The sequence below is a fragment of the Schistocerca cancellata genome, chromosome 6 (genome assembly GCF_023864275.1).
Source record: "Schistocerca cancellata isolate TAMUIC-IGC-003103 chromosome 6, iqSchCanc2.1, whole genome shotgun sequence".
Taxonomy (NCBI): Eukaryota; Metazoa; Arthropoda; class Insecta; order Orthoptera; family Acrididae; genus Schistocerca; species Schistocerca cancellata.
Window position 1 is genome coordinate 171,472,086 of NC_064631.1, and position 27,871 is coordinate 171,499,956.

Genomic DNA, 27,871 nt, shown 5'->3' on the forward strand with positions numbered 1-27,871 from the left:
TGGGATGCCTTGCAACATGCTGTTCAGAAGAGGTCACCACACCTCGTATTCTTACGGATTTGTGGACAGCCATGCAGTATTCGTGATGTCACTTCCCTCCAGCACTACTTCAGACAGTAGTCAAGTCCATGTCCCGTCGTGTTGCGGTACTTCTGCGTGCTCGCGGGGGTTCTACACAATATTATACAGGTGTACCAGTTTCTTTGGCTTTTCAGTGTATGTATGGTTGAAGTTTCATGGAGTTATGTTATTTGTCTGTGACACAGCATGCGAAAGTTATTTGCGTCGTTACGTTTTGCGCTTCAGTGTATTTTTACGTATATTACCCCGACTTTTTCGACTAACTTAAGGCCAGGTTTTCATTCAAATGAGCAAAAAGTAGGCAAATATTGGAATTTTTTGAGACAGTGAAAATACATACGAAGAATCTGTTTGGGGGTTATGACTGATCGTACTTTCAACTCTATTCTCGATTTTCAATACAAAAAAAGGCGCCCGAAAATATGGATTGATCCAGGACCTGCGAGTTTGAAGTAAGCAGACTGCGTGCAGTGTAGCCCCTAGGGAGTTACGTAAAATCAAAAATGAATCACACCAGTCTGTAATTCATTAAAGTTGTAGGAGCTTTACCGAACCACAATGAAGTAATCTTAAATTTAACGTTATGGTGCCAACTCGAAGTCTGAGTTCGATTCTTCAGAGTTTACTTTTCTCTTTGTGGTTTCACAGAGATTAATTAATATTAACAAAACCCGTATATTTGAAATAACTGGACACAAATCTGAAGCTAGATTTCCAAAATTCAAACGGCTAAACCAATATGGCGGACCAAAAATTGGGTTTTGACTAATTCTGACCAAATTGTGACGAAGTAATACCGTTGCTTACATCTAGTCTGGTATTAGACGACCGTATATCAAACCTTCCTCTAACTCTAAGTGTTCCTGGAGAGCAAGGCCCTCGTTCTTCTTGCAGGAACACGCGAGGCAATACTGACCAAACGACGTATCTTAGAAGATAGGTTAAGGAAAGACAGATCTACGTTTGACATTTGTAGCTTTAGAGTAAGCGTTTGACAATGTTGACTGGAATACTATCTTTGAAATTCTGAAGGTAGCAGGGATAAAATACAGGGAGACAGAGACTATTTACAACTAGAACAGAAACTAGACGTCAGATACAAGTCGAGGGGCATGAAAGGAAAGTAGTGTTTGAGAAGGGAGTGAGACAGAGTTGTAGCCTAGCTCCTATATTATTCAACCTGTATATTGAACAAGCAGTAAAGGAAACGAAAGAGAAATTTAGAGTAGGAATTAAAGTCCAGGGAGAAGAAATGAAAGCTTTGAGGTTTACCTATGACATTGTAATTCTGTCAGGACAGCAGAGTTGTTGAACGGAATGGACAGTGTCTTGAAATGAGGATATAAGATAAACATCAACTAAAGAAAAAGGAGGATAATGGAATGAAGTAGGATTAAATCAGGTGACGCTGAGGGAATTAGATTAGGAAACGAGACACTAAAAGTGAAACCTCCCCTTAGAAAAAATTATGAATTACTGTGCTGATAAATCTCTTACGTTATTTGATTTTCAAACAGCTGAGCAGAACTGAACGTACTCAGACATTTCTCTCTTCACTTCTTCTGATCAACACTAAACTGACACACAATATTTTTAGCGCAACGCAATCTGACTTTCAATAATCCCTTCAAAAGAATGGCCCTGACTAACAATAACCTATACCAGAATGAGATTTTCACTCTGCAGCGGAGTGTGCCCTGATATGAAACTTCCTGGCAGATTAAAACTGTATGCCGGACGGAGACTCGAAGTCCAGCTACACGGCGAGCTGTGAAAGGCACTCCATAGGTAGTTTGCGAAGCATTGTCGATATCTGGTATGCCTGGAAATAGCATGATGTCTTTCTTGCAAATAGAGCCAGAAGTCAAGTAAATTCTTGTGTCCATCACGACAGAGGTAATGGACCGCATGTCCACGTATCCAGGTGACGGAGTTGGTTCGAGTCTTGGGGTAAAAGTCTCTTCCGGAAACAATAGCGTGCGTGCAGATATATGCTCCGGTCTAACTCGCAAGAGATAAGCCAGCATCTGCCGTACTAGGTGCCAAACCGGTTCCGCCTCTCCACAGCTGAGGCGGTGCTCATCAGAATCTACTGTATTACAACCCACACAACTGGGAGATTCTGCCATGTGGATATTGTAGAGACGTTCTTGCATCACCACCTTCCCATTAACAACTACGTACCATTGGGAAACAACATCGGAATCAAGCATGGCATCATGTACAGTCTTCCACACCACGCACGACCGTACGTGAGGATATTTTAATTCGACCACATTAGGGGGCGGCGTTGCAGCATGTCCTGATATGGGCGTAGAGTTGTGGCCATTTGTGGTGTCGTGAGCGCTACACTGCAATAACTTTGTTCTAAATAGAAACGTCCAATATAAAAAAGAGGCGCTGGGATGTCCTGTAGTGGCACCGGTGCTCTTAGTGAAGCAGGTCGTAGCGCCGTCAGAAGACTCTTGAGGCCCGTAGGACAAAGGCGCAGCAGAAATAAATGTGAGCTAACAGAGAGGGCAATGGCCCTGTCGTGGACGTTAACTAGGCCGAGACCACCTTTTTCCTTGGGGAGGGTAAGAGATACGTATCTGATCTTTGTAACATACCAGCGGTGACGAAGTATCACAGCGCTGCCATAATGCTACGAGCCAAGGGTTCGGAATGGGTAGCGTTTGGGCGACATGCGGTATGCGGGACGCAAGGTATACATTGGCATAATACGCCCGCTGAACGATCACCAGCGCTGATTTGCAATTCCGGCCCTAATTTGGTTAAGAAGGCGTCGATAATTGAGCGTCGTCGCACGTCGAATTTCGTTCTTGAAATCTAAGCCCAATCAGCGGACAGTATCACTGAAGTGTATGGGGCAATGTGTTCCTGCGGTAGCCCAATCGCGATGCTCAAGGCGACAGACTTGTCAACGTTGATTTGGCTACCAGAAGCTGTACCGTAGGTTGCAATCCAGTCCAAAGCCGCGGCTATATCGTCAACTCCACGTATGACGATCATCAAATCATCCGCATATGCGGTGCAGCGATAGATGGAGCCGCCGAACTGTATCCCAGTGAACCTGTCTCGTAGACCACACAACAAAGTTTCTAAGGCCAATGTAAATAACAATGTTGATAATGGACATCCCTGTCGTACTGATCGGCGGATCGGCATGGGTGTCGTCAGACTTCCAGACTTCCATTAACAAGAACTCGAGAAGTAGCCCCATGCAGAAGGCGTGTCAAGACTGTGATAAAGGGGTCGAGGTATTCCATGCACCGTAGAACGGCCGTGAGGAAAGTGTGGCCCACACGGTCAAAAGCCTGGCTAAAGTCGATAGACGCCAGGGCTGCCGGCAAACGTCTCACCCGTGCAGGGGAGATGAGATCTCTGTAACGACATAACGCAGTTCGGGATGTTGTTGGGTGCAATAGTGTGCCGTGAATACGTTCTGATAGCAGCCTCGAAAAGATTTTGATGGCGTTGAGCACTTCCCCTTCTGTCACTTCTCCCAGTAAAGTCGTTACCATGTCTGGTGGAACTGTACCGTGGACATGGGCTGAAACGGTATCTACCGTCGCCATATCAGGGAGCACTGCTGAATAATGTTGAGCGTAATGCCCATAGAAGGCTTCTGCTACATCTGCTTGTTCTGCCACGTGTCGTCCGTCGTCCGTTATCATGTCGGTTACCAGCGCCTTACGGCGCCAGCTGCGTTCTAGGAGTACGTGGTGCATAGATGGCCTTTCTGATTGTATCATGTCCGGAGCACGCGACCGTATAACAGCGCCCTGTAAATGATGGCGTGCTAAGGAGACAAGCTGCGCTTTCGCGCGATTGACTATGATCTGCCTGTCAGGTGAGGGCTCCACAGCAAGACATTCCCGTAGGACGTGTAATAATAGTTTTCCGTGCTCCTCCTCCATGCCGCCGCTTCCCGGCCGTAAGCCATGAAGGTGCGCCTAAGACCAGGCTTCGCACATTCAATCCACCAACTGAGGGTCGATCGGTAACGACCACGACGCTATAAGGACGCGTTCCACGACTCTTCGATAGCACCTTTACATGGCAGCTCGTCCAGATGGGCGACGTTCAGTTTCCAGGGGGCCCTACTGCGCCACACACGTGCAGGTTGGAGGGTAATGGTGCAAATACAGGCTGTGTGGTCGGTGAATACAGTGGGCCAGAGCTCTGCTCCTCTCGTCGCCGTCGAAAGGGTGCTTGTGACGTAAATCCTGTCTAACCGACTTGATGAATGACTTGTGTAATGGGTGTAACCAGGAGGTGGGCCATTGATATGGCGCCACGTGTCGATCAGCTGGACGTCACGCACTAGCATTTCCAATTCCGCACACGGGACGTGATGTGGCTGCTGATCAGACGGAGATAATGTGCAGTTAAAACCTCCTCCGGTCACCGTATCGTCTATGCGGCCCATAAACAGACGCGTAATATCTTCCGAAAAAAAAAAAGCCGGCCCGATCCTCTCCGTCTCCCTGATCCTGAAGGGGCATATGCATTGATGAGTCGTACACCGTTGACAGTTACTGCCATGGCTCTTGCTCTCGGTAAGTACAGTACGTCCGTAGCCGCCAAGCCGTCCCGTAGCAGGACAGCCACACCACAACCGGTAGAAGAGGCGTTGGAGATGTGGGCGGTATATCCGTTGAAGTCAGGGAATCTCGCGACACATACTTCCTGTAAGAGGGCCACGTCGATGTCCGCCGCATCAAGCATACGTTGTAGCATTGTCAGTTTGTGTGGTGCCCTTATCGCGTTGATATTGATTGTGGCAAGACGAAAGGTGTGCTGCCTAGCCTCTTCACCTAGGGCAGACGCCATTGCAATCAAAGATAACCGCAAGAGATGCCGGACCCACCAAACCCGTTACAAAGTACGAGTATTTCACGCTAGGAGTGGCATCCCCAATGCCACCCCTTCCCCCGTTACCCGTGCCCTCTCCAGGGAGTTCCTCGACATCGTCCGACCACAGTGGGTGCAACACGATGCTGTGTAGCTGATCAGCACCTAAATCTCTCTCATGTACGTCGTCTTTGGTAGAGGTAAACGGAGCGCCATCCATCGACGCGACCTGCAGCATCTGTGGTGCAAGAAGTAACTGGGCACTCGTAGTATGGGCAAGTGAACCGTCTACACCACTTAGATCCTCAGCAGGCGCAGCATCCATGCCGTCTGATGAGATGTCACCTTCTTGACCAGCCGTGTGTAGGAGGCAATCGTCAGAAGGGGTCCGCCGACGTCGCTTGCGTCGTCAATGTGAACGTTGCTTTCGAACGTGGACATCCGTATCCGAATGTGGGAGGCAATCCAGCGTCGTATCACCTTCCGTAGGAAAGCCGCGGTCGGGACAATGTTCGCGTCCACGTCCATCGCGTTCTGAATGTTACGTTGCGTCTGGATTCCGTGGGACTGTTGGTGCTGTGGAGGGGGCGACATATGGGTTGGCATCGGAAGCCTTCCTCTTCCTCCCTTGGTACTTCTGACGTCGATGGATGTGTCTGATCGCCCGTTTCGTCCTCATCTATGGTGCGCATCGTCGTCTGAGCATACGTGAGGGGCAGGATTGTCGTCCCCGTCGGGGAAACCGTGTCTCCCACTGATATCTGCGTAATTCTACGTTGTAAGCAGCTCAATCGAACATGACCGTCCTGGCCACATCCGGGACAGGTACGCGGTTGACCGTCGTACATGATTATAGCACGACAACCTCCGATGTTCAAATGGGACGGCACATGTTTCTTGAGCTTAAGTTTAATTCGGACCACACCATTGTAGACCTTACACGTTGAGAAAGTTTGCCACTTTTCTGCAACGTGGCTGATAACATTGCCATGTGGTCGGAAGGCGTCCTTGACAACTTCCTCTGGGACCTCGAATGGGAGCTCAAAAACCCCACAGTCCTTACGCCCATGCCTGCATGATCCACCGTCACTGCACCGATATGCCCGTCAGAATCTTTGAATCTGAGTGAGTTCGAGTATTTAGACACCACTGTCGCGCAGACCTCTGCACTGGTCATTTTAACATAAACCACGCTCGCCGTTATAGACAAAGGTATTCCGACGACAGTCGCCGGATCTAAACGTAGATCGTCGCGTATGAACTGTTCTGTTTCATAGGCTCGAGGACGTGCGTGGTCTGGTTGCAAATTAATTTTGATCGTATCGTGGAGCCATGTGTGTGCCATAGTCACACTGAACTTGGAACAAATACAACTCGCGCCGCGAGAAGGTAAACACAAGCAAGCGCTCACGGCCGCGCACGGCCGGGCGCTGCGGACGTCCTCGCCCCACCGCAGCCGAAAGCAGACTGCGTCACGCTCCGTCCTCACAGTCTTACTTCTGCCAGTACCTCGTCTCCTACCTTCCAAACTTAATTGAAGCTCTCCTGCGAACCTTGCAAAACTAGCACCCCTGAAAGAAAGTATATTGCGGAGACATGGTTTAGCCACGGCCTCAGGGATGTTTCCAGAATGAGATTTTCACTCTGCAGCGGAGTGTGCTCTGATATGAAACTTCCTGGCGTGTTCGCAGGAGAGCTTCTGTAAAGTTTGGAAGGTAGGAGACGAGGTACTGGCAGAAGTAAGGCTGTGAGGACTGGGCGTGAGTCGTGATTGGGTAGCTCAGTTGGTAGAGCACTTGCCCGCGAAAGGCAATGGTCCCGAGTTCGAGTCTCGGTCCGGCACACAGTTTTAATCTGCCAGGAAGTTTCAATAACCTATACCTTTCATAAACCACTTACTTCACAAAAATCTTATTTATTCGAACTACTCCAATACAGCGAGCGCCAATACTGCCAGCTAAATAAAAGATTCTAACTACTGAAGGCACTAAATACTGGTAGGCACAGTTAGGAAATGAAAGATTTTGATAGAGAACAAACAATGTATTTACCTTAATAATGTTCAAAAGTCATCATATATATATATAAATATGATATCTTAGTTCATGATATCCAGTATTACAAATTTATTCTTTCTGATGAAAGAGTCCGCTCTCAAAAATCTGCCATCTCTCTCCCCACATCCACCACTGCTGGCGGCTCACCTCAAACTGCGCAACGCTGCGCGCTGTTCGCATCCAACTGCCCAACGCTACAATAGCAAATATTCCAACAATGCAAACCAGCCACAGACTGCAGACAGCACAGTCAGTGATTTTCATTCAGAGCGCTAGGTGGCGTTACCAACATAAAAATCTAAGCAGCCTACTTACAAAAGCTGTACATGAGTTTTGCTATTTCGGCAGCAAAATAACTGATGATGGCAGAAGTAAAGAGGATATAAAATGTAGACTGGCAATAGTAAGAAAGGCATTTCTCAAGAAGAGAAATTGGCTATCATTTAATATAAATTTAAGGGTTAGAGAGTCTCTCCTGAAGGTATCTGTCTGAGAGTGTATCCATGTATGGAAATGAAACATGGACGATAAGACATAAAGGAAGCTTTTGAAATGAGGTGCTACAGAAAAATGTCTAACATTAGATGGGCCGATCGCGTAGCTAATGAGTAGGTACTGAATAGAATTGAGGAGACAAGAAATTTCTGACACAGCTTGACCAAAAGAAGGGATCGGTTGGTGGGACACATTCTGAGACATCGAGGGATCATCAGTTTAGTAATTGAGTGTAGCGTGGGGTTAAATATCGTAGAGGGAGACCAGGAGATGAATATAGTAAGCAGATTCAGAAGGATTTAGGTTGCAGTAGTTATTCGGAGATAAAGAGGTTCGGACAGGATAGAGTAGATGGAGGGCTGCATCAAACCAGTCCTCAGACTGAAGATCACTAGAACAACAACACTGACATTTCTTGCAAATAAACTACTTGTATGGTAACGCGGTCTTCTGTTCCCGATGACGTTGATTCCACCAGTCTCCAGACCATCGAAGTGGTTGATTTCGGTGGTCGCTCTCGTACCTCGCCATCAGGGTGACTAATTTCGATGTGTGTTTCCATCCAAACGCCGTAACTCGCGATCTAGCAGCTAGGCGACTACCGGCGGAATACAAACCACAATCATTATAGTAAGGCGTCCGCCACTGGTAGCTGAGTGGTCAGAGCGACGGAATGTCATACCTAACGGCCCGGACTCGATTTCCGGCTGGGTCGGAGATTTTCTCCGCTGAGGGACTGGGTGTTGTGTTGTCCTTATCGTCATCATTTCACCCCATCAACAAACAAGTCGCCGAAGTGGCGTCAACTCGAAAGACTTGCACCAGCGTAACGGTCTATCCGACGGGAGGCCCTAACCACAAAGCATTTATATTGTAGTAAGGTAAAAATTGTCCATGAGATGATAGTGACGGGCATACTCGCCATGGATACTCACTGAGATCAAGCACCCCAATAGTAAGAGGCAAGGGGAGACACCGAAATCATGTACTCCAATGGTGAGGGGTAAGAAATCAAACAACCCGACAGGAACAGAAAACATTTACATCCACGTTGTTGTTTCCCGGATAAAAAAAAATGGCTCTGAGCACTATGGGACTTAACATCCATGGTCATCAGTCCCCTAGAACTTAGAACTACTTAAACCTAACTAACCTAAGGACAGCACACAACACCCAGCCATCACGAGGCAGAGAAAATCCCTGACCCCGCCGGGAATCGAACCCGGGAACCCGGGCGTGGGAAGCGAGAACACTACCGCACGACCACGTTCCCGGATCACACTAAATGTAGTTTATAACCAGACAGTGAATCGACTAACTATATTTTACTGTACCATCAAATTTTCACCACTAAATTTCGAACACAAAAGTTTACATTTACATCGTAAATGAAATATAGAATCAAATGCGTCTAGGGGGAACTGCAGATATAGGCACACCTGCTATTTGTTGATTACAGAACCACCTGCCGCGAAAGGAAAACAATACTGTGAGTAAACGATACGCAATACGAATAGGGCTTTCCAATTTGAAAGTGCAAAGTTGATCCCGCCCACACAGCAAGGGTGGATTGTAGGTGGCCAGTTTTAGTACAGGCTGATGTCCTCTTCACCAATATTACCTTTTCACCTAGAACATCTTTTTTCGTACGATACGTCGCTGTCTAGATATTTAGTTCTCTCTAGTTAGAACAGACACCCTGTATATCGCAAAGGTGATTCTATCGAAAAAGCTGAATATCATTTTCAGCACCAACAAAAGTTCTGTGGGGCTGAAAATGTTAGCTAGGACAAGAATGCAGCCACTCAACTCCCAGGCCATTTTGTCTACTTATGTGTTCTTCTACAGTTTTGTACTGCTTGAGTACTTGTTTCATATAGCATGTACGATGTAATGGTGTACTGAGACTACTCCACAGCGATTTGAATTAGCATTTAGCGCTGATGCAGACGTGTACTCGGCGGTTGCAGAGACATCTCCGGGTCAACGTTCACTATGGCGACGTGCAGTGGCGTTCATGGACCTGGACCTGCTGCGAAGCGGTGCCTACCTGAACGTTATGCTGGGCACGGCTGCCATGGTGACGGCCACCATAAACTACGCCCTGCTGCTGCCCTTCTACCTGCAGCGGGTCGTTGGGCTGACGCGTTCAGACACGGCGCTCGTCATCACCATGAGGGCGATCGGCGACTGCGTGGCTCGGTTCGGCGTCAACTACTTCACAGACCGGTTCCACGTCCGGCCGCGCATTACCTTCCTCCTCGGATCTGTTTTCAGTGCAGTTACTCGCTCAGGTGAGTCCAATTGCGGTGGTGGTGGTGGTGGTGGTGGTGGTGGTGGGTTTGGGGAAGGAGACCAGACAGCGTGGTCATCGGTCTCATCGGATTAGGGAAGGATTGGGAAGGAAGTCGGCCGTGCCCTTTCAGAGGAACCATCCCGGCATTTGCCTGGAGTGATTTAGGGAAATCACGGAAAACCTAAATCAGGATGGCCGGACGCGGGATTGAACCGTCGTCCTCCCGAATGCAAGTCCAGTGTCTAACCACTGCGCCACCCCGCTCGGTAGTCCAATTGCAGCTTCATATGTACTAACTAAACATTCGTCACAGCCACAATTCCGGTACCACGTTTTTGACTTCATCGTAATATTTTCAGCATACCCCACGGGTGATCAGGCATGGTTTTGATGGACACTTCTTTTTAGAATTACAATACGTATAACAGGACAAAATGTGTGCCATTACTTCGCAACTAGCGCAGTATTGTGTAGATTACACGAAGTGTCAGTGAAGTCTCTGTCCCTCAGCTCAAAATGTGGTCTTGTACACTGCCTGACACTTGCTAAGCAGGAGAATGATGTCCTGGAAGAGTACTTTGGGGACTGAATTCTGGCTCTGGGGTACCCAGAGGCCACTGGCATGGGCCTCGATGGTCCGCCGTATTGTCCGAATCTGAACACATACGACTCCTTTTTGTGGGTCTATATTGAAAACAAAGTTTACAGCAATAACCCTAAAACCACTGCTGAGCTGAAAACAACCATCCAGGAGGTCATCGACCACATCGATGTTCCGACACTTCTGCGGGTCACGCAGAATTTTGCTATTCGCCTGCACCACATCACCGCCAATGATGGTAGACGTATCGAATATGGCATAACCTAGATCCGAATAACTGTAGTGACGTTTATACGTTGAATAAAGTGCGTGCACGTTATAGTTTGTGACTAACGTACGTCACTTTCCGTATAATTCAGTAATTGTCACCCTGTATCTTCACGCAAGGTACCATCACAGTACAACAGTATTGCAGGGGCATTATTCTCGATCATGTTCGTCTGTTTAGAGATGCGGTGGTTCAAGACTTCCGGATTATGCACGACAATGCCCGCCCGCACGGGACCATTGAGGTGTCAGACACGCTGGAAAGTGAAGATATGGAATGGTGTACTCCCCGGACCCTAGAGCATGCTTGGCTGCTGTTGGTAGACGTATTTCCCAACGAACACCCCGTCCCCACACTGTGAAAAAAGTGAAAACCGCCTTGACAAAGGAATAGGTCAACAGCCTGGGTAAATAACAGGTGCAAATGCTCATTACTAACCGTGGAGGACATACTTCGTAATAACAGTCCTATAGCGATCCATATAAACATTATTTATGTTCATTTTTCTTACCATGAGGTGAAATATGAACCATTTTTCTATATAAATACACCACCCCACCTCTATTAGTATGTACTGTGTCCATAAGTGCCTGTGATTATTCTTGTCCAACAGTTTCTCTGTTTAGCAAATGTCAAGGTCTGAACATAAAGTACCTACGTATTAAAACTGTGTATCCAACGTATCTGTATAGGCGCCGTAGTGCCTTACACAGGTACCTACGCGTCTCCATGTGTTACACTGAAGAGCCAAAGAAACTGGTACACCTGCCTAATATCGTGTAGGGTCCCCGTGAACACACAGAAGTGCCACAACACGACGTGGTATGGGTTCGACTAATGTCTGAATTACTGCCGGAGGGAACGGACACCATGAATCCGGCACGGCTGTCCATAAATCCGTAACAGTACGACGGGGTGGCGATCTCTTCACGTTGCAAGGCATCCCAGATACGCTCAATAATGTTAATGTCTGGGGAGTTTGGTGACCAGCGGAAGTGTTTAAACTCATAACAGTGTTTCTGGAGCCACTCTGTAGCAATTCTGGACGTGTGGCGTGTCCCGACAGTCGGAATGAACAGTGAACATGAATGGGTGCAGGTGATCAGACAGAATGCTTACATATCGTGTCACCTGTCAGATTCGTATCTAGACGTATCAGTGGTCGCTTATCACTCCAGCTGCACACGCCCCACACAATTACAGAGCCTCCACCAGCTCTAATAGTCCCCTGTTGACATGCAGGGACCATGGATTCGTGAGAGTGTCTCCATACCCGTGCACGTCTGTCCGCACGATAAAATTTGAAACGAAACTCGTCCGACCAAGCAAAGTGTTTAGAGTTATCAACAGTCAGTTGTTGGTGTTGACGGGCCCAAGCAAGGTGTAATCCTGTGTCGTTCAGTGATCAAGGGTACAATTTGCGGAAGGGTTGCACTTCAGTCACGTTGAACGATTTCCTTCAGTCGTCGTTGGTCCTGTTCTTGCAGATAATTTTTCCGGCCACAACGATGTCGTAGATGTGATGTTTTACCGCATTCCCGATATTCACGGTACACTCCTGAAATGGTCGTACGGGAAATTCCCCACTTCATCTCTGCCTCAGAGATGATGTGTCCCATCGCTCGTGCACCGATTATAGCGCCATGTTCAAACTCTCTAATATCTTGATAACCTGCCATTTTAGCAGCAATAATCGGTCTAACAACTGCGCCAAACACTTGTTGTCTTATACAGGCGTTGCCGACCGCAGTGCCGTATTCTGCCTGTTTACATATCTCTGTATTTGAATACGCATGCCTGTACCAGTTTCTTTGGCGCTTCAGCGTATTTCACCCCTGCATAGCACCTTAGGACATAGGCTTCGAAATCCTCAACATTTTCGTTTAATTTTACGTCATTCTTGTATCGATGTCGATCCACATGTGACTTGACCGTTCCGCGCAGTGATGAGATCCATTGTTCTTGGTGACCATTTTAGTTAGGCTGGAAAAGTTGCTGAGCAGCTCCCAATGCAGAGTAATGAAATTTCGGTAATACATTTGTCTCGGTAACATTTGAAAGTGATCAACATTGCAAGATCGCAGAATAGTGTACAAGCGAGATACGCCTTTGAAAATGTGAAATGCTGCTGTAACCGGCAGAATGTTGAAAGCATGCATGCCAACGTGCATGCATTGTATTATGCAGGTGCCGACGTCAGTTTGTGGGATGGGGTTTCATGCCTGTTACTCTTGGTTGGTCAATACAGGGACCGTTAATTCTATTCGTGGATGCCGCTAGAGTTGTCGGCCGATGATGTCCCATATGTGCTCTATTGGAAACAGGCTAAGACAGCACGTCAACACACTGTATAGCATGTTGGGTTATAACAGTGGTGTGTGGGCGAGCGTTATCCTGTTGGAAAACACCACTGGGATGCTGCTCATCAGTGACAGCACAACAGGTCCAATCACCAGAATGACGTACGGTTTTACAGTCAGAGTGCATGGGATGACCACGAAAATGCTCTTCCTGTTACACGAAATCTGGTACCAGACCATAACTCCAGGTATAGATCCAGCGTGTGTAGCACGCAAACAGGCCATCTGTTGGCCTACTCATAACCAACACATGGCTATCACTGACACCGAGAAAGAAACAGTTTTCACCAGAAAACACGAGACCTCCACCCTGCCATCCAATGAGCTCTCGCTTGACACCAGTGCAATCGCAGACAGTGCTGGTTTTAGGTTAGTGGAGATCACGATGCAGGGCGTCTGAGTCGGAGTTGTCCTTGAAGGAACCGGTTTGTAACAGTTCATTGCCTGACTATGGTGCCAACTGCTGTTCGGTTTGCTGCTGCGGATGCAGTACGATGCGACCAAGTCAATCGCCGAATACGGTGGTCTCCTCTCTGGTTAGTGCCACATGGCTGTCCGAATTCCGGTCTTCTTTCAACCATATATTCCCGTGACCACCGCTGCCAGCAGTCATGTACAGTGGCTACAATCCTGCGAGGACTTTCTGCAAAGTTGTAGAAGGAACATCAAGTTCCTCGTAGCACTGTTACACGACGTCGTTCAAACTCAGTGGTGTGACGATAATGGCATCTTTGTCGCGTTAAAGGCGTTTTTGACTAACATCAGCTCACCACTTCCAGCCTGAAAAGTGACTACCGCTGACAACTGTTGCAGCGTGCATTTAAGGCAAACCTGATTTGCATCCTCATAGTGTCGCTACTAGCCCAATTCTTACGGGACGGTGCGAAATTTATATAGACATCCTCTTCCAGATGTAGAAATACGCCTTCTAACTTTGCTTTATGTCGCACAACTCCTTGGTGTTGCGAGTTTTTTTCTCAGTGGACTTAGCTCTCTTGCCTAAGTGCTGCCTCATATTGAGCCACAACATAAGAACAAACGAGGGTTTTCCGCTTTTGTCTTGCGTTGGATACCACTTACTTTCCAGTACATGTGTTTGTAAGTATTCTTCTTCTTCTTCTTCTTCTTCTTCTTTGTCTTCTTCCATACAAGATATAAAAGTTACATAATTCTCAACTAGCTGTATTTCAATCTCATGGTATCAGGACAGGAAATGCGATTACTACGTCTTCCATGTTTTATACGCCCACTTGGTACTTATGGATATAGGAAGATATAAGGAAGGGAGGGGACAGTCTTTGAGAAACAGACATTCCATGTAAAACATGAAAATCAGCCGATAGTTCCATGATAAAACGAAGTATGGCAGCTCTGTCTAAAACTTTATACTCTCGCTAATGGCAGGATTTGTCAGAATGTTTGCATGTAAACAGTGGTAAGTCCAAAGACAGAGTTGCCAACAATAGTAACCCATGCAGTGTTCGTATCTGAAGAGTGACTTTCATGGATGATTTTTGCGAATCTGAGGATGATGCGGGTAACTAAGACTCAAATAACGATCCTGAATTTGTTCCTGAACGCAAATGCCTTTCGAAAGTTATTACTAAGCAGGTAAATGTGAATATTTATGGAAGAAAGTAAACAGTGTTATTTCCCTTACAGTGTTGTGTACGTGAAAAATGTGGCAGGATGATAGGAGAAATGTTAAGGGTTACCCGTAACATTGTTTGCGTGCATCATGCTGAATCGTAGATTAATCTTTGAGGCTGTTATAATCTACAATTGGAAAAATTGTTAATGAAAGTCTTGAGTACTAAACACTGAAACATTTTGGAACCTTTAAATTTGTATCTTAGAGAGATTCCGAAGTAAAGCTTCGTTAATTCGCCCAGTAAGTAAACAGTGGTAAGTCATGCTGACCCATACTGAGCGCACTAAGTTAGCAAACAAAGAATGTTAAGTACTCATCGACGAATTTATAAGAATAAAATTGTGGGTAGAATTTACCATTTTGAAAATATGTCGTTACTGTACATACATTTGAAAGCAATATCTTATCTCAATGAGAGGACTCATTTTGCTTGTACCTGAAATATCGTATTTATGAGATTTTATTGAAACGTTAATGTATAATTTCCTAAAAAAACTCAACTCGTCGCTTAGCTTTGTTTGCAGTCGATGTCTTCATGTCTGAATCTTCAACACACCGCCAATTTACAAAAACAGCCATTTCTCGCAAGACTTCCAGTCAGCTCTATAAGATGTAAGGTCACAAAGAAGTTATAAGGATTATCGAGGTACATTTATTTTTCCAAATATCAGGACTGCTTCTCTAATACTTTTATGTATTTTGAAAGCAAAACTATCGTCATTTAATAACGCCTGATTCAATAATTTCTTCGCATTCTAATCAGCAGTTTACAAGCGAGGTGTTGTAAAACGATAACCTTACAGTTTCCACAATTAGTTGGTCGCACGTTCATGGATAATGTGGAGATATGTCCATAGTCACTCGCAGTTCTCACATCGAAGCATGGATGAAACTGGGAAAGCGTCATTACCACTCTAAACATAAAAGCTGTGACCCATGTCAACTGTTGTATGTTTAAACGTGTAGTAAGTTTGCCCCCGTTTTGCTGAGTAATAGTAAGCAACTTTACTCTTGGCTGTGTCAAATTAACACACGCTGTGGGAAAATTGCATTGAATTATGAGAAGTTATTTCCATGTGATAAGAACATTTTTCTTCGTATTGATGTCATGTGTTTCTGTTAGAAAGGTGTAGTCTGTCGGTACAGTGAAGAGCGAGCAGCGTTTGAGGTGAGGGAAGATCCTTCCCGACAGAACCCTTTTTATAGCCAACTGGATGACTGAGAATATGTTTACCGTGTATTGCAGCGTATGGTGATTATGTCGATGCGCGTTCCTTGCGTTAGTTGTACTGGTTACTGATTTCTTTACTTCGTGACACGTTAACACATTTAACGAAAAATAAACGCTCCCAGCCGTGTCTGAGCACTGCACTACTACTCAACATGCAGGACACCCTAAATGCAGGAATCGTCCAAATCAGGCGAAATTTGCGGCATGCGTTTGCGGTGTTGAGAGATGCGCATGGTTAGCATTATTTCAGCTCAGGCGCACATGACGGGCGACAGTAGCGGCATCTACAAGCGCTGTATTAAGGGGGAATAGGCGTCCGTGTGGACGTACTGGAATTATTCTTTCATGCTGTTGTTTTGCGAAAGCAGCTACAGTATGCCTCGTAGAAGACAGAGAGCGTCTTTCGATGATGTTTTGGAGTTCGACTGGGGAAGAATAGTTGCCTACAGCGGATTGTCCTTCAGAGTAATCGGTGATCGTGTAGGACGGAACGAAGCAACTGTGCAAGAGGTAAGGACGGACCTAAGGACCGATTGTACCCACCTCTTTGTACATATGTCAGTGATGGATCGCTCAGCCACATCACGAACCATATGACAACAGTTTCGGTCTGTTACACAACAAGCAGTTCCGCGCGTACCGTTTCACGCCGTTTGCTGCAGAGGGGCTTTCATTGCTGCGTTTACCACTGAGTAGCCGGCAAAGGCGCGATGAACGACTCACATGAACAACCGAATGAAACGACACTGTCTTTACCGTCGAATCCCGATTTTGGCTGCACCATAACGATGGTTGGATTAGAGTATGGCCGCGCGGAGTGGCCGCGCGGTTTGAGGCGCCATATCACGGATTGCGCGGCCCCTCCCACCGGTGGTTCGAGTCCTGTCTCGGGCATTGTTGCGTGTGTTGTTCTTAGTGTAAGTTAGTTTAAGTAGTACGTAAGTCTAGGGACCGACGACCTCAGTTGCTTGGTCCCTTAGGAATTCACACACATTTGAACATTTCAAAATTAGAGTCTGAAGACACCGCAGTGAGAGACAGCTGAACTGTTGCCTTATGCACCGCCATATTGGTCCTGGGCACAGTATTATGGTTTGGAGTTGTTTTGGATACCACTCTCGCACGCCACTAGTACGCACTGGCAGTATACTAATCAACCAGCATTACATCTCTGAAGTGTTGGAGCCTTTTGTTCTCCCATACCTTCAGAGATTGCCGACGGCCACACTGCAACAAGATGATGCGTGATCACGCGTGACACGCAGTGTTCAAGACTTCTTCGTTGCCCATCAGACAGCATTGCTGCCTTGGCCTCCCTGTTCTCCATTCTCTCACTGATCGAAATCGCTGGTCTATGACTGCGGAACTACTAACCCGGGATACACCAGTCGCTGCTACACTAATCATCTGGCAATATGTGGGAGCACCATGAACTGCTATACCCCAACAACACATCCAGAGCCTCTTTGATTCAATGCTGATGCCTGTAGCAGCGCTTAAGCCGGCACTGGCGGCAAAACTCAGTAGTGAATTCATTATCTTCCTCAATTCACCGGGCCTGTATTTTCAATGACGTGCTCTTTCTACAACGTGTTCTCTCCCGTATCATTTGGGCTGTGGTATCTGCGCTCCTTGTTGCATTTTGGATGGCCTGCAGTGTATTTAAAAGGGGCGCTGCGGAAGGGACAGTATACCACTGGGAAACAGATTGTGGGTATGTACGTATTCCTTGCGACGTAGTGGGGTAAAGAGTGGGAAGTAACCAGATCTCAGGCTCGTGTCCAGTTTACCAATCGACTGTGTCAACATTTCATGTCTTTGTCACTATACCCATGAACGTCCAGTAATGAAGATATCCTCGTTTCGCCATTGTGTGATTACCCCTCTTTGCAGGGCTGGCCATGTCTTCATCGTTGGTGATGTTGTGCGTATGGAGTGCTTTGTGTGGATTCTGTCGGGGCTCTGCTGTTGTCAACACCAACCTCTGCGTCGCAGAAGTCTGCCCTGAAAAGAAGCTGCCAGCTGCTGTCGGACTGAATATGGTGTTCTGCGGTATCATGCTGTTCGCCTTCGGGCCTATTATAGGTAAGCTCGCTGTTCTGCACATACCCTTCGCCTTTTATAACCGAGGCCTGGCCATAATTATTTTGAATAACTGATAGTAACCACTCTTCGCTATACACACTGTTCTATCGGGACCGTTCGACAGACTCCTAAATATTCACGTTGCGCTTTGTATGTTCATTTTAGGATCCTGTGGGAATGCTTTGCCACAAATACTGACTGTAACTAGTAACTCTGAAGTTTTCCTTTCTTGTGTGTAGCACAAAAGCATGATGACAGTCATCTCTGTGGGGTGGAGAAAAAACAGTCTGAAAAGAGGATTATTTTTTTTTCAACGCATGATCAGTTGCGAAATTGAAATCACAGTGAAAATCCGATGAAGATTCGTGCAGATGCGTGCACAGTGTCCCTAGTACGCCCACTGACTGCATCAGGTGGCACGTTTCAGTTTTCAGCGCACAGTTAGCACGTAAAAATGCCTAGAACAGTAATGTCTCCTGTTAAATGTAACGTGACTGCTGAGGGGTTTCCTTTTGATCACAAGCATACCACATAACCTAACTGTCATGGGTTCCCTTCTTGGTGGCAATTCTTGGCTGCATACTGCATATACGAGGGCAGTTCAATAAGTAATGCAACACATTTTTTTTCTCGGCCAATTTTGGTTGAAAAAACCGGAAATTTCTTGTGGAATATTTTCAAACATTCCCGCTTCGTCTCGTATAGTTTCATTGACTTCCGACAGGTGGCAGCGCTGTACGGAGCTGTTAAAATGGCGTCTGTAACGGATGTGCGTTGTAAACAACGGGCAGTGATCGAGTTTCTTTTGGGGGAAAACCAGGGCATCTCAGATATTCATAGGCGCTTGCAGAATGTCTACGGTGATCTGGCAGTGGACAAAAGCACAGTGAGTCGTTGGGCAAAGCGTGTGTCATCATCGCCGCAAGGTCAAGCAAGACTGTCTGATCTCCCGCGTGCGGGCCGGCCGTGCACAGCTGTGACTCCTGCAATGGCGGAGCGTGCGAACACACTCGTTCGAGATGATCGACGGATCACCATCAAACAACTCGGTGCTCAACTTGACATTTCTGTTGGTAGTGCTGTTACAATTGTTCACCAGTTGGGATATTCAAAGGTTTGTTCCCGCTGGGTCCCTCGTTGTCTAACCGAACACCATAAAGAGCAAAGGAGAACCATCTGTGCGGAATTGCTTGCTCGTCATGTGGCTGAGGGTGACAATTTCTTGTCAAAGATTGTTACAGGCGATGAAACATGGGTTCATCACTTCGAACCTGAAACAAAACGGCAATCAATGGAGTGGCGCCACACCCACTCCCCTACCAAGAAAAAGTTTAAAGCCATACCCTCAGCCGGTAAAGTCATGGTTACAGTCTTCTGGGACGCTGAAGGGGTTATTCTGTTCGATGTCCTTCCCCATGGTCAAACGATCAACTCTGAAGTGTATTGTGCTACTCTTCAGAAATTGAAGAAACGACTTCAGCGTGTTCGTAGGCACAAAAATCTGAACGAACTTCTCCTTCTTCATGACAACGCAAGACCTCACACAAGTCTCGCACCCGAGAGGAGCTCACAAAACTTCAGTGGACTGTTCTTCCTCATGCACCCTACAGCCCCGATCTCGCACCGTCGGATTTCCATATGTTTGGCCCAATGAAGGACGCAGTCCGTGGGAGGCACTACGCGGATGATGAAGAAGTTATTGATGCAGTACGACGTTGGCTCCGACATCGACCAGTGGAATGGTACTGTGCAGGCATACAGGCCCTCATTTCAAGGTTGCGTAAGGCCGTAGCATTCAATGGAGATTACGTTGAAAAATAGTGTTGTGTAGCTAAAAGATTGGGGAATAACCTGGTGTATTTCAATGCTGAATAAAACAACCCCTGTTTCAGAAAAAAATGTGTTGCATTACTTATTGAACTGCCCTCGTACAATGAAGACAGTACTACAATGTTTTTGATGGATGTATTTGTACACTAACCACACAACCTGGAGTTCGCTCCCCCTGACCTTCATCACTTCGTTAACGTGAACCGCTTGCTATGAGGACAGCGTTTTGGTAAAGACATCGAGCTGCAAACCAGCGCAGGGAATTGCTGGAAAGCACAGGCGGCTGCGTTCTATGACAAGAGCAGTGGTAAGTTGGTACAACGCTACCGCAAATGTCCAAATTGGAGCGGCGACTATGTAGAGAAGTAGCTGCAAAATGTAACTAAATATTGCAAGTAAAACAATTATAATATCCCTTTTCGCTACCGATCAGAGATTAAAACAAAAGAAGTCGTCGTAATAGTGTCGGAGAAGGGTAAGGTGCGCAGAACTCAGTAAAATTTCCTGGATAATCACCGGTCGCAAACGCACCGTTGTGGAGCTACGGCCATAAAAGGACTACCAATCGTTATTCTAAATATATCTCGGCCTGTTCCTCCAGTTCCCCATAAACTTTCTATATCTTTATGGCCATATTTGAATACACCTGATAATAACAACAATCCAAAAAATTCTTTCATTTCCATAATACTCACATGGTTAGTGTAAGTAGCATTAGTTTTATACTTTTCTGAATATTCTGTTGTTTTCTGATTAGTGTGAGTGCAAATATGTGCTATCCTTTCATGTGATATCAGCAACTTCCATGATTCAGTTGGTGACATGCTCCGTTTTTCACGAGCTGTACCGATGAGACCAGGCAGGTGAGTGATGATGATGTGGTTTCTGACTCTGGACCTAGCTGGTGGATAAATAGACCACTTGGATCGATTTTTACCTCGAAAATATAAACTACTTGACAGCTGGCTATCTCTCTCTACTGAATCACCAGACAATGAATTAATTCAATCAGAAGAAATTTCTTGTTGCTTATTTTCATCGTCACTTACGTTCCCTTCATCACAAGGTTGCAAATCACTTAAAGATTAGATTCTGTGTTTGAATAATTTTCGTCTAATAATAGCTCACAAATTTCTTTTTCAGTGAGACCCCGCTGCATTGTGACAATAAAGCGCCTGAAACACCACAAAATATGTCAGCATATACTGATTAAAAAAAAATACGTATCTGGAATGGCGGGTCAAATTGGACCGAGGGATGGCACTTACCTCCAGAAATTTCAAGCAGTGAGCTCCCGGTCCCTGGTGCACCTCACAATGTACTGATATTACACTAGCGCGCGAACTGAAACTTTGCGAGTTCCCATTGTTAGACGGTTTTATTGTTGTCAACGGGGCCAAAATGACCCACGGTTCCGGTTAAAGATTAAGTGAGTAGGGTAGGTACGGTAACACTCGCACTTTCTCCTTCTCCGAGAAGTCCATTGTCGTCGGCCGTATGCGCTCAGGCAGTGTCGTGACGCAGAAGTTGGTCACTCGTCAACTTTGAATACTGTGACCTTCATGTGACGTTGATTTTCGGCAGACATTTAAGTCACAAACCACTCAGCACTGACGGTGCGACGTGTGTACAGAGTCACTGATGTGAGATGAAGCGTTTTAGTGAAGAAAGTGGCTACTGTCTTCTTTCCAGAGCTCCTACTTCTACGAAACTTCGTGGGTGGTTCCTCACCTGGAAAGCACCGTACTGAGGACTGCCTCTTCGTTTCGGTGTCATATTGACAAAACCATGTTTCATCATCTATAATCTTGTAAGTGTCTTTGGCCCGCTCTTTATCGAATTTTTCAAGCATGAAACGTTTCAATCGATTCACGTATGTAGTTGATGACCTCTCGGGGAATGTGACACCCCTGCTTGGTTAGGCCCAAATGGTAGTGAATGATGCTGTGCACTGCAGTCAATACAATATTTGGCGTCCCTTGAATGTTACGAATATGAGATAAAGACTATCTTCGATGATTTGCCTCAAAGTATCAATGTTTTCTTTGGTCACTGCTGTTGCTAGGCGACCAGGACAAGGTTCATCTTCAAGACACTCCTGACCCGTTTAAAAATCACGAAACAAATTTCCAACGGTGGCCCTAGAAGTGGCAGATTCACCAAAAATACATGCTATAGAAGAGTGGTATTCTTCTGCATTTAGCTTAGTTTTCTAGTCACAATAGATCAATGCACGAAAATCACGGCGCGCCAGATTTCTCTCGTTCTTTGTCAGACCTAGCACTGCCAATGTCTTAACTTACCCTCCGCAGCCCGGTTCAAAATTCATCTTTGAGGGACTGCCGCACATACACGCTTCAAGGTTGAGAAACTACGCTGTTTCAGACTTAAATAATGCCATTGCTGTCACACTTCCGACCTTCGATACAGCCCTCGTGTAGCTAATTTAGAGCTACTAATGTCGTTTATCTGGAAATTGTTTCGACCATGATACCACCGCTCCTGACACTAATCAGCTGGTGATAAGACTTATTTGAAACATACCATAAGGGTAACTATGAAATCTTAGATTTGTTGGCAAGATTTTTGCATAGTAGAGAGCACGTGTAAAGGAAATCGCATACCAGACAGTAACGCGATCAGTTATGGAATAGGTTTTCTACAATTCTTGTGAAGAACGTGTGACATAAGAAATCGAAAGAATTCACAGCATCTACTAGGATCATACTAAGTCGGCATACTCCATTCGGAAGTGTAAGAGAGATGCTCGAAAATTTTAAACTGTAAACAATCAAAATAGCTCAGAGGCGTATAGTTCACTGCTTGTTCCTATCTCAATACGCGACTTTAAGAGGATATACAATTTATAATGCAGATACGCCACAACATTGTACTGCGGCTTGGAGCACGCACAAGCTCACTGGACAAATTGCTAGTCACACGCATAGTAAAACAAAAAACGTTCAAATGTGTGTGAAATCTTATGGGACTTAACTGCTAAGGTCATCAGTCCCTAAGCTTACACACTACTTAACCTAAATTATCCTAAGGACACACACACACACACACACACACACACACACACACACACACACACACACACACACACACACACACTCTTCCCTTCCCCCTGGACCTCTGTAGGTGATTAACACTGAGGTGACAAGTCATACGATAGCGATCTGTACATATGCACATGGTGGTAGTATCGCGTACACAAGGTATAAATTGGTAGTGAACTGACGAAGCTGTCATTCGTTCTCAGATGATACTTGTGAAGAGATTTACAACGTGATTATGACTGCAGGACGGCAATTAATAAACTTTGAAAGCGGAATGTAGCTGGAGCTAGAAACATGTGACATTCCTTTTCGGAAATCGTTAGGAAATTCAGTATTCTGAGGTCCGCCATGTCAAGAGTATGCCGAGAATACCAATTTTCAGGCATTACCTCTCACCACAGACAACGCAGTTGCCAACGGCCTTCACTTAACGACCGAGAGCAGCGGCGTTTGCGTAGAATTGCCAGTGCTAACAGACAAGCAACACTGTGTGAAATACTCGGAGAAATTATTGGGAGACGACGAACGTATCCATTAGGACAATGCGGCGAAATTTGGCGTTAATGGACTATGGCAGCAGACGACCAACGCGAGTGCCTTTGCTAATATGACATCGCCCACAGTGCCTCTCCTGGGCTCGTGATCATATTGGTCGGACCCTAAACGACTGGAAAACCGTGGCCTGGTCAGACAGTACCGATTTCAGTTAGTAAGAGTTGATGGTAGTGTTAGGGTGTGGCGCAGACCCCACGAAGCCATGGACTCGATTTCTCAAGGTGCTATGCAACCTGTTGGTGGCTTTGTAATCATGTGAGCTTCGTCTATATGGAATGGATGGGGTCCTCTGGTCCAATCGAACCGATCATTGACTGTAAATCGTTATGTTCGTCTACTTGGGTACCATTTGCCGCCATTCATGGACTTTATTTCGAAACAACGATGTCATGTTATCGGGGCACAGTTGTTCGCGAATGGTTTGAAGAACAATCTGGGCAATTCGAACGAATGATTTTGCAACCCAGATCGGCCGATGTGCATCGCTTCGAACATTTATAGGACATGACTCAGAGTTCAGTTCGTGCACAACATCCTGCACTTTCATGGTTATAGACGGCTCTAGAAGTAATGCGGCTCATTATTTCTGTTGTGGGTATCTCACGAGTTATTGAGTCCATGCCACATCGAGTTGTTGCACCACGCCGGACAGAAGCACAAACAACACGATACCTCTATGTAGTACTGGTACCAGGCGGATGCGTGACCCTACTATACTGGCTCGAATCATCCTAGCGAAGTGGTATTTACGTGCAAATAGTTTGTATGGAATCAGCTCTAAGATGGATCGACGTGGACATGACAGAATGGCAGAAAAGAACTAGTCTGTTGGAATGTGCCCATCACCATGCCGTGAAAGTAGCTGATCGAATTGCTCATTTATCAACGCGTATTTTCCAACTTGTGTACAAGGGGTGGAGCAACGCTCCCACCCATGTACCACACCGTAAAAACAATGGTTGTAATAAAATAATCCTAACCATCACGGACCGGGGACAAATATCAATCCTTGTCAGTGACGAAAGGTTTCAAACATCATCTTTGATCTATAACTTCATTCGCACTGTTGGTCTGTTCCGCTGAAAGTCATTTCCTCACAAATAAAGTAATGCATTCAATATATTTCTTACCAAGTACTATGAAGGCTAATATCATTGTTGCAAATTGCTCCGTGGCTTGCATCATTAAGCACAAACATTTGAAAAGTTTTCGGTTTTTGCGTGTAATAAATGGCGTAAGGTGGACATCGTATACAGATTTTGTAGGAATCAATAATTCATGTGACTCATCATACTGATTTATTGATACTTTGTACCATTTAAGCTAATGTTTCTGAATGTCAGTAAAAAGATCTCGTACTTGAAGTTGTGACAGAATTCTCCCGATATCCGACTGTGGCTTTCCATAAATCGCTTGAATTTTCCTCTGCTGTACGTGACTTGGTACCAGAAGTTATGCTCAGCTTTTAGCAAATGCATAAACGTTTCCAGTTTTCTGGTCGTTATAGCTGCTTCTACAGTTACCGCAATGAGAACTGGAAGAAAAATACGTCCTTACTTTTTCATCATTTTCCCGTTCTCTCTGGTGCCTGCTGTAGACTGATACGAGATAAAATCTATAATTCACCATAGAATTTTCGGTCACTTTTTATTACCGTTTATTTCATTTTTGTGCAAGTATTTACATATATTCTTATCCTTTTAAAAATCTGTGTTCTAAGTCTGTCTTCTTTTAAAAGACAAACCCAAATTCTTAAAGCAATTAATATTCAGAATCTCTTTTCGTGTTCTAGGTTACATCCGCGACGAGACAGGAGATTATCCGTTGTGTGTACATATCCTCACTGGCCTGTTGTTTTTCTGTATGCTGCTCTGGCTTATTGAAGACGTCGTCCACTGGTACCGCCAGAAGAGATGATTGCAATCGTCCATCAATCATCGAGCGTAAATGAACGTTAACCGCCGAATCTCTCTGCTTCCATCGTTGCCGTCAACAGAACTCTTAGTGCAGCTGGTGGTGGAGATCAGCGAGAGCGTTTGGTGGAGAGACGGCATCCACGTCGGCAGGGCATTATTATGACCGGCAGCAAGTAGACCTCTGCAGACAGCACTCCTTATTGAAGTACTGCATGTTTATTTTATTAAAGCCATTTACTGTAAACAGTTAACGCCAAGGACTCTTAAATATCAACAATGAGATCTCTGCACAAACGTAAATGACAGAACTGGAATATATGTGAAATTCCTGTAGTTTCATAAATATAGTGTATAATATTTGTTCCTGGTAAGTGCAAGAAAGGCACTCTGAATTTCACACGTTGCGTGATGTGTTATGAGGAGAGAGAACTTAATATTAGATCTCATAAAAAGTACTTAATGTGCTCGATATATTTTTTTTATCACATGACATTGTATTAATTTTTGGGTATTATGAATGGTACTGTACTATAATTCGAATGAAATAGTGTGAATTGACCTTCTGTGCCTGTATCTCAAACTGGAAATAAATCACTTTTAGTATAAAAGTTTAGTCGAAATTGTCGCTGACGACAATTCGTAAAGCACATGGAGCAGAATTGCAAACATGTAAAGCGCGTTGTTCTCAGCCGCCTCCTGCTGATTAACTTCATCCACAGAAACAGATATATTCTTCTGCATCAGTAAAAAACGTATGATTAGCTCTAATCGTAGTATTCAACTCAGCATATAACAAATTAGTAGCAACTGAGAGTGTAGGTATTTCCCACATAAGTTTTTCATCAGAACTAAATAATACATTCTTTCATCATAATTATGAATGGGTTTCTTTTACTTTCCTATTAGGACAGTAAGTGGCGTAGATACTATGTAACACTGATAGAAAGGAACTGGTCAGATATTACATTAGACCCGTACATAAACATGATAATACAAGCTTTAACGTAAATAGCTGTTCCGGTACTCATTCTTTGTTACTGAATCTGTGACTCTGATACCACGAAGTTAATATGGTAAATCTGGTTGACTGTGATATAGTTAACATATCGCCTTGTCAGTGGCAGACACACGGATTTACCAAAGAAGAACAGGTTCGCCACTCCATGCCCGTTATCGACGCAACCAACTCTGCACGCGTCCCCAGGAGTTGGGATGCACTGGCAGTCCTCGCAAGGTGACGATGCAGTCGTTAGCTGCCAAGTGAGGAATAGATGTCATTTCAGGTCCCGCAAGGATGAAGCGGTGGCATCTCTTTCATACTTGACACCTGAGACATTCCTGTCAAAATACGTGTTCACCTAGACACCATCGCTGTAGCGGTGACTCATACTGCGGTGTGGGTCCAGCGCCGAGAGAGATGTTCCAGTGCTTCCTAGAATAGCACAGGGTGCATTGTTCCGAGCTATCCTAGCGGGACAGCCAATTCGTCACTGAATTTACCCATGAAACTGCTGCTGCTGCTGCTGCTGCCAGTGTGGGAGCACTGTCTACCCTTTCCTTTTTTCTGCAGGTGAGACTTCTGGCAGCAAAATTATTTTTTACAGATCGCCATATTGCACTGACAGTTAAACCCTGGAAAAGTTGTCTACAGATCATGAAATACATACAAGACTCACAAGAATAATGGGAGCCAGGAACATATTTACCATTATAACTACCATTAAATATTATGATTGCTGCTGCAGTCTGACACCGATTAATGTACAGGTAATGTCTCCTCTTGATGGCTGTGGCTCTGGAACGAATCTCAGTATGTAAAGCGCACATAATTTTCCACATAAAAATCTCTTGTAACCTCACAGTTATCGATGTACTGAATCTATACTTCCCTCACGATAGTACGCACACTCATTTTCTCTGGTCATGTCACAAGATAAACCACAGTAACAATACGCTGCAATATATACACATTTTACACAAACAGTGCAGTAATATTTTATATCTGTATAGGGCCCAAAAAAATTATCGTATGCCTACACTCAAACGGGCTATATGTCTCGATTCTCCTCATCCCTAGGAAATTATCTGACAAAGTCATCGAATCAGTGCTTCTGGAAGGTGGTGAATCCTGCCAAGATTCTCTCAAACAATTGTTACGAAGGACAGGCATCCGGAACTTTGTGTGACAATGAATACTGCACCCACAGATGTAATGCTTGGAAAGACATGACCAACGTGGGTTAGTGTACTGTAATCAACATCACTATCGATTGAACAGCAAGAAAAATGCGAGGGTACACTTAGGGGTGCCTGTGAGGGGACTGTTACAGCCATATTGCCTGTCCTTTTCGTAGGCTATAGCAGGTCCAATTGAACACTTGCATTACTATATTGGGCAGCTGTTTACAAAATGAATCTATCACTACTTACGTTTTGATATACTCCTCAGTGCATTGAAATCACAATTCACCATGTCCAATCTATCCTTCCATTGCGACTAGACATATGTATTTTTTTTACATGTAT

General features: G+C 45.3%; 1 protein-coding gene across 2 annotated transcripts in view; it reads left to right on the forward strand.

The window, feature by feature from the left end:
• The window catches only part of LOC126191148 (monocarboxylate transporter 1-like), a 161,313-nt gene extending 135,388 nt beyond the window's left edge, over window positions 1-25,925 (forward strand). For both annotated transcript variants that reach the window (XM_049931902.1, XM_049931903.1), the window contains exons 6-8: window positions 9,461-9,784; window positions 17,791-17,982; window positions 25,222-25,925. In XM_049931902.1, the coding sequence (XP_049787859.1) occupies window positions 9,461-9,784; window positions 17,791-17,982; window positions 25,222-25,346 (641 nt within the window). In that variant the 3' untranslated portion in view covers window positions 25,347-25,925. The remainder of the gene's footprint in view (window positions 1-9,460; window positions 9,785-17,790; window positions 17,983-25,221) is intronic.
• Window positions 25,926-27,871: the final 1,946 nt, after the last annotated feature.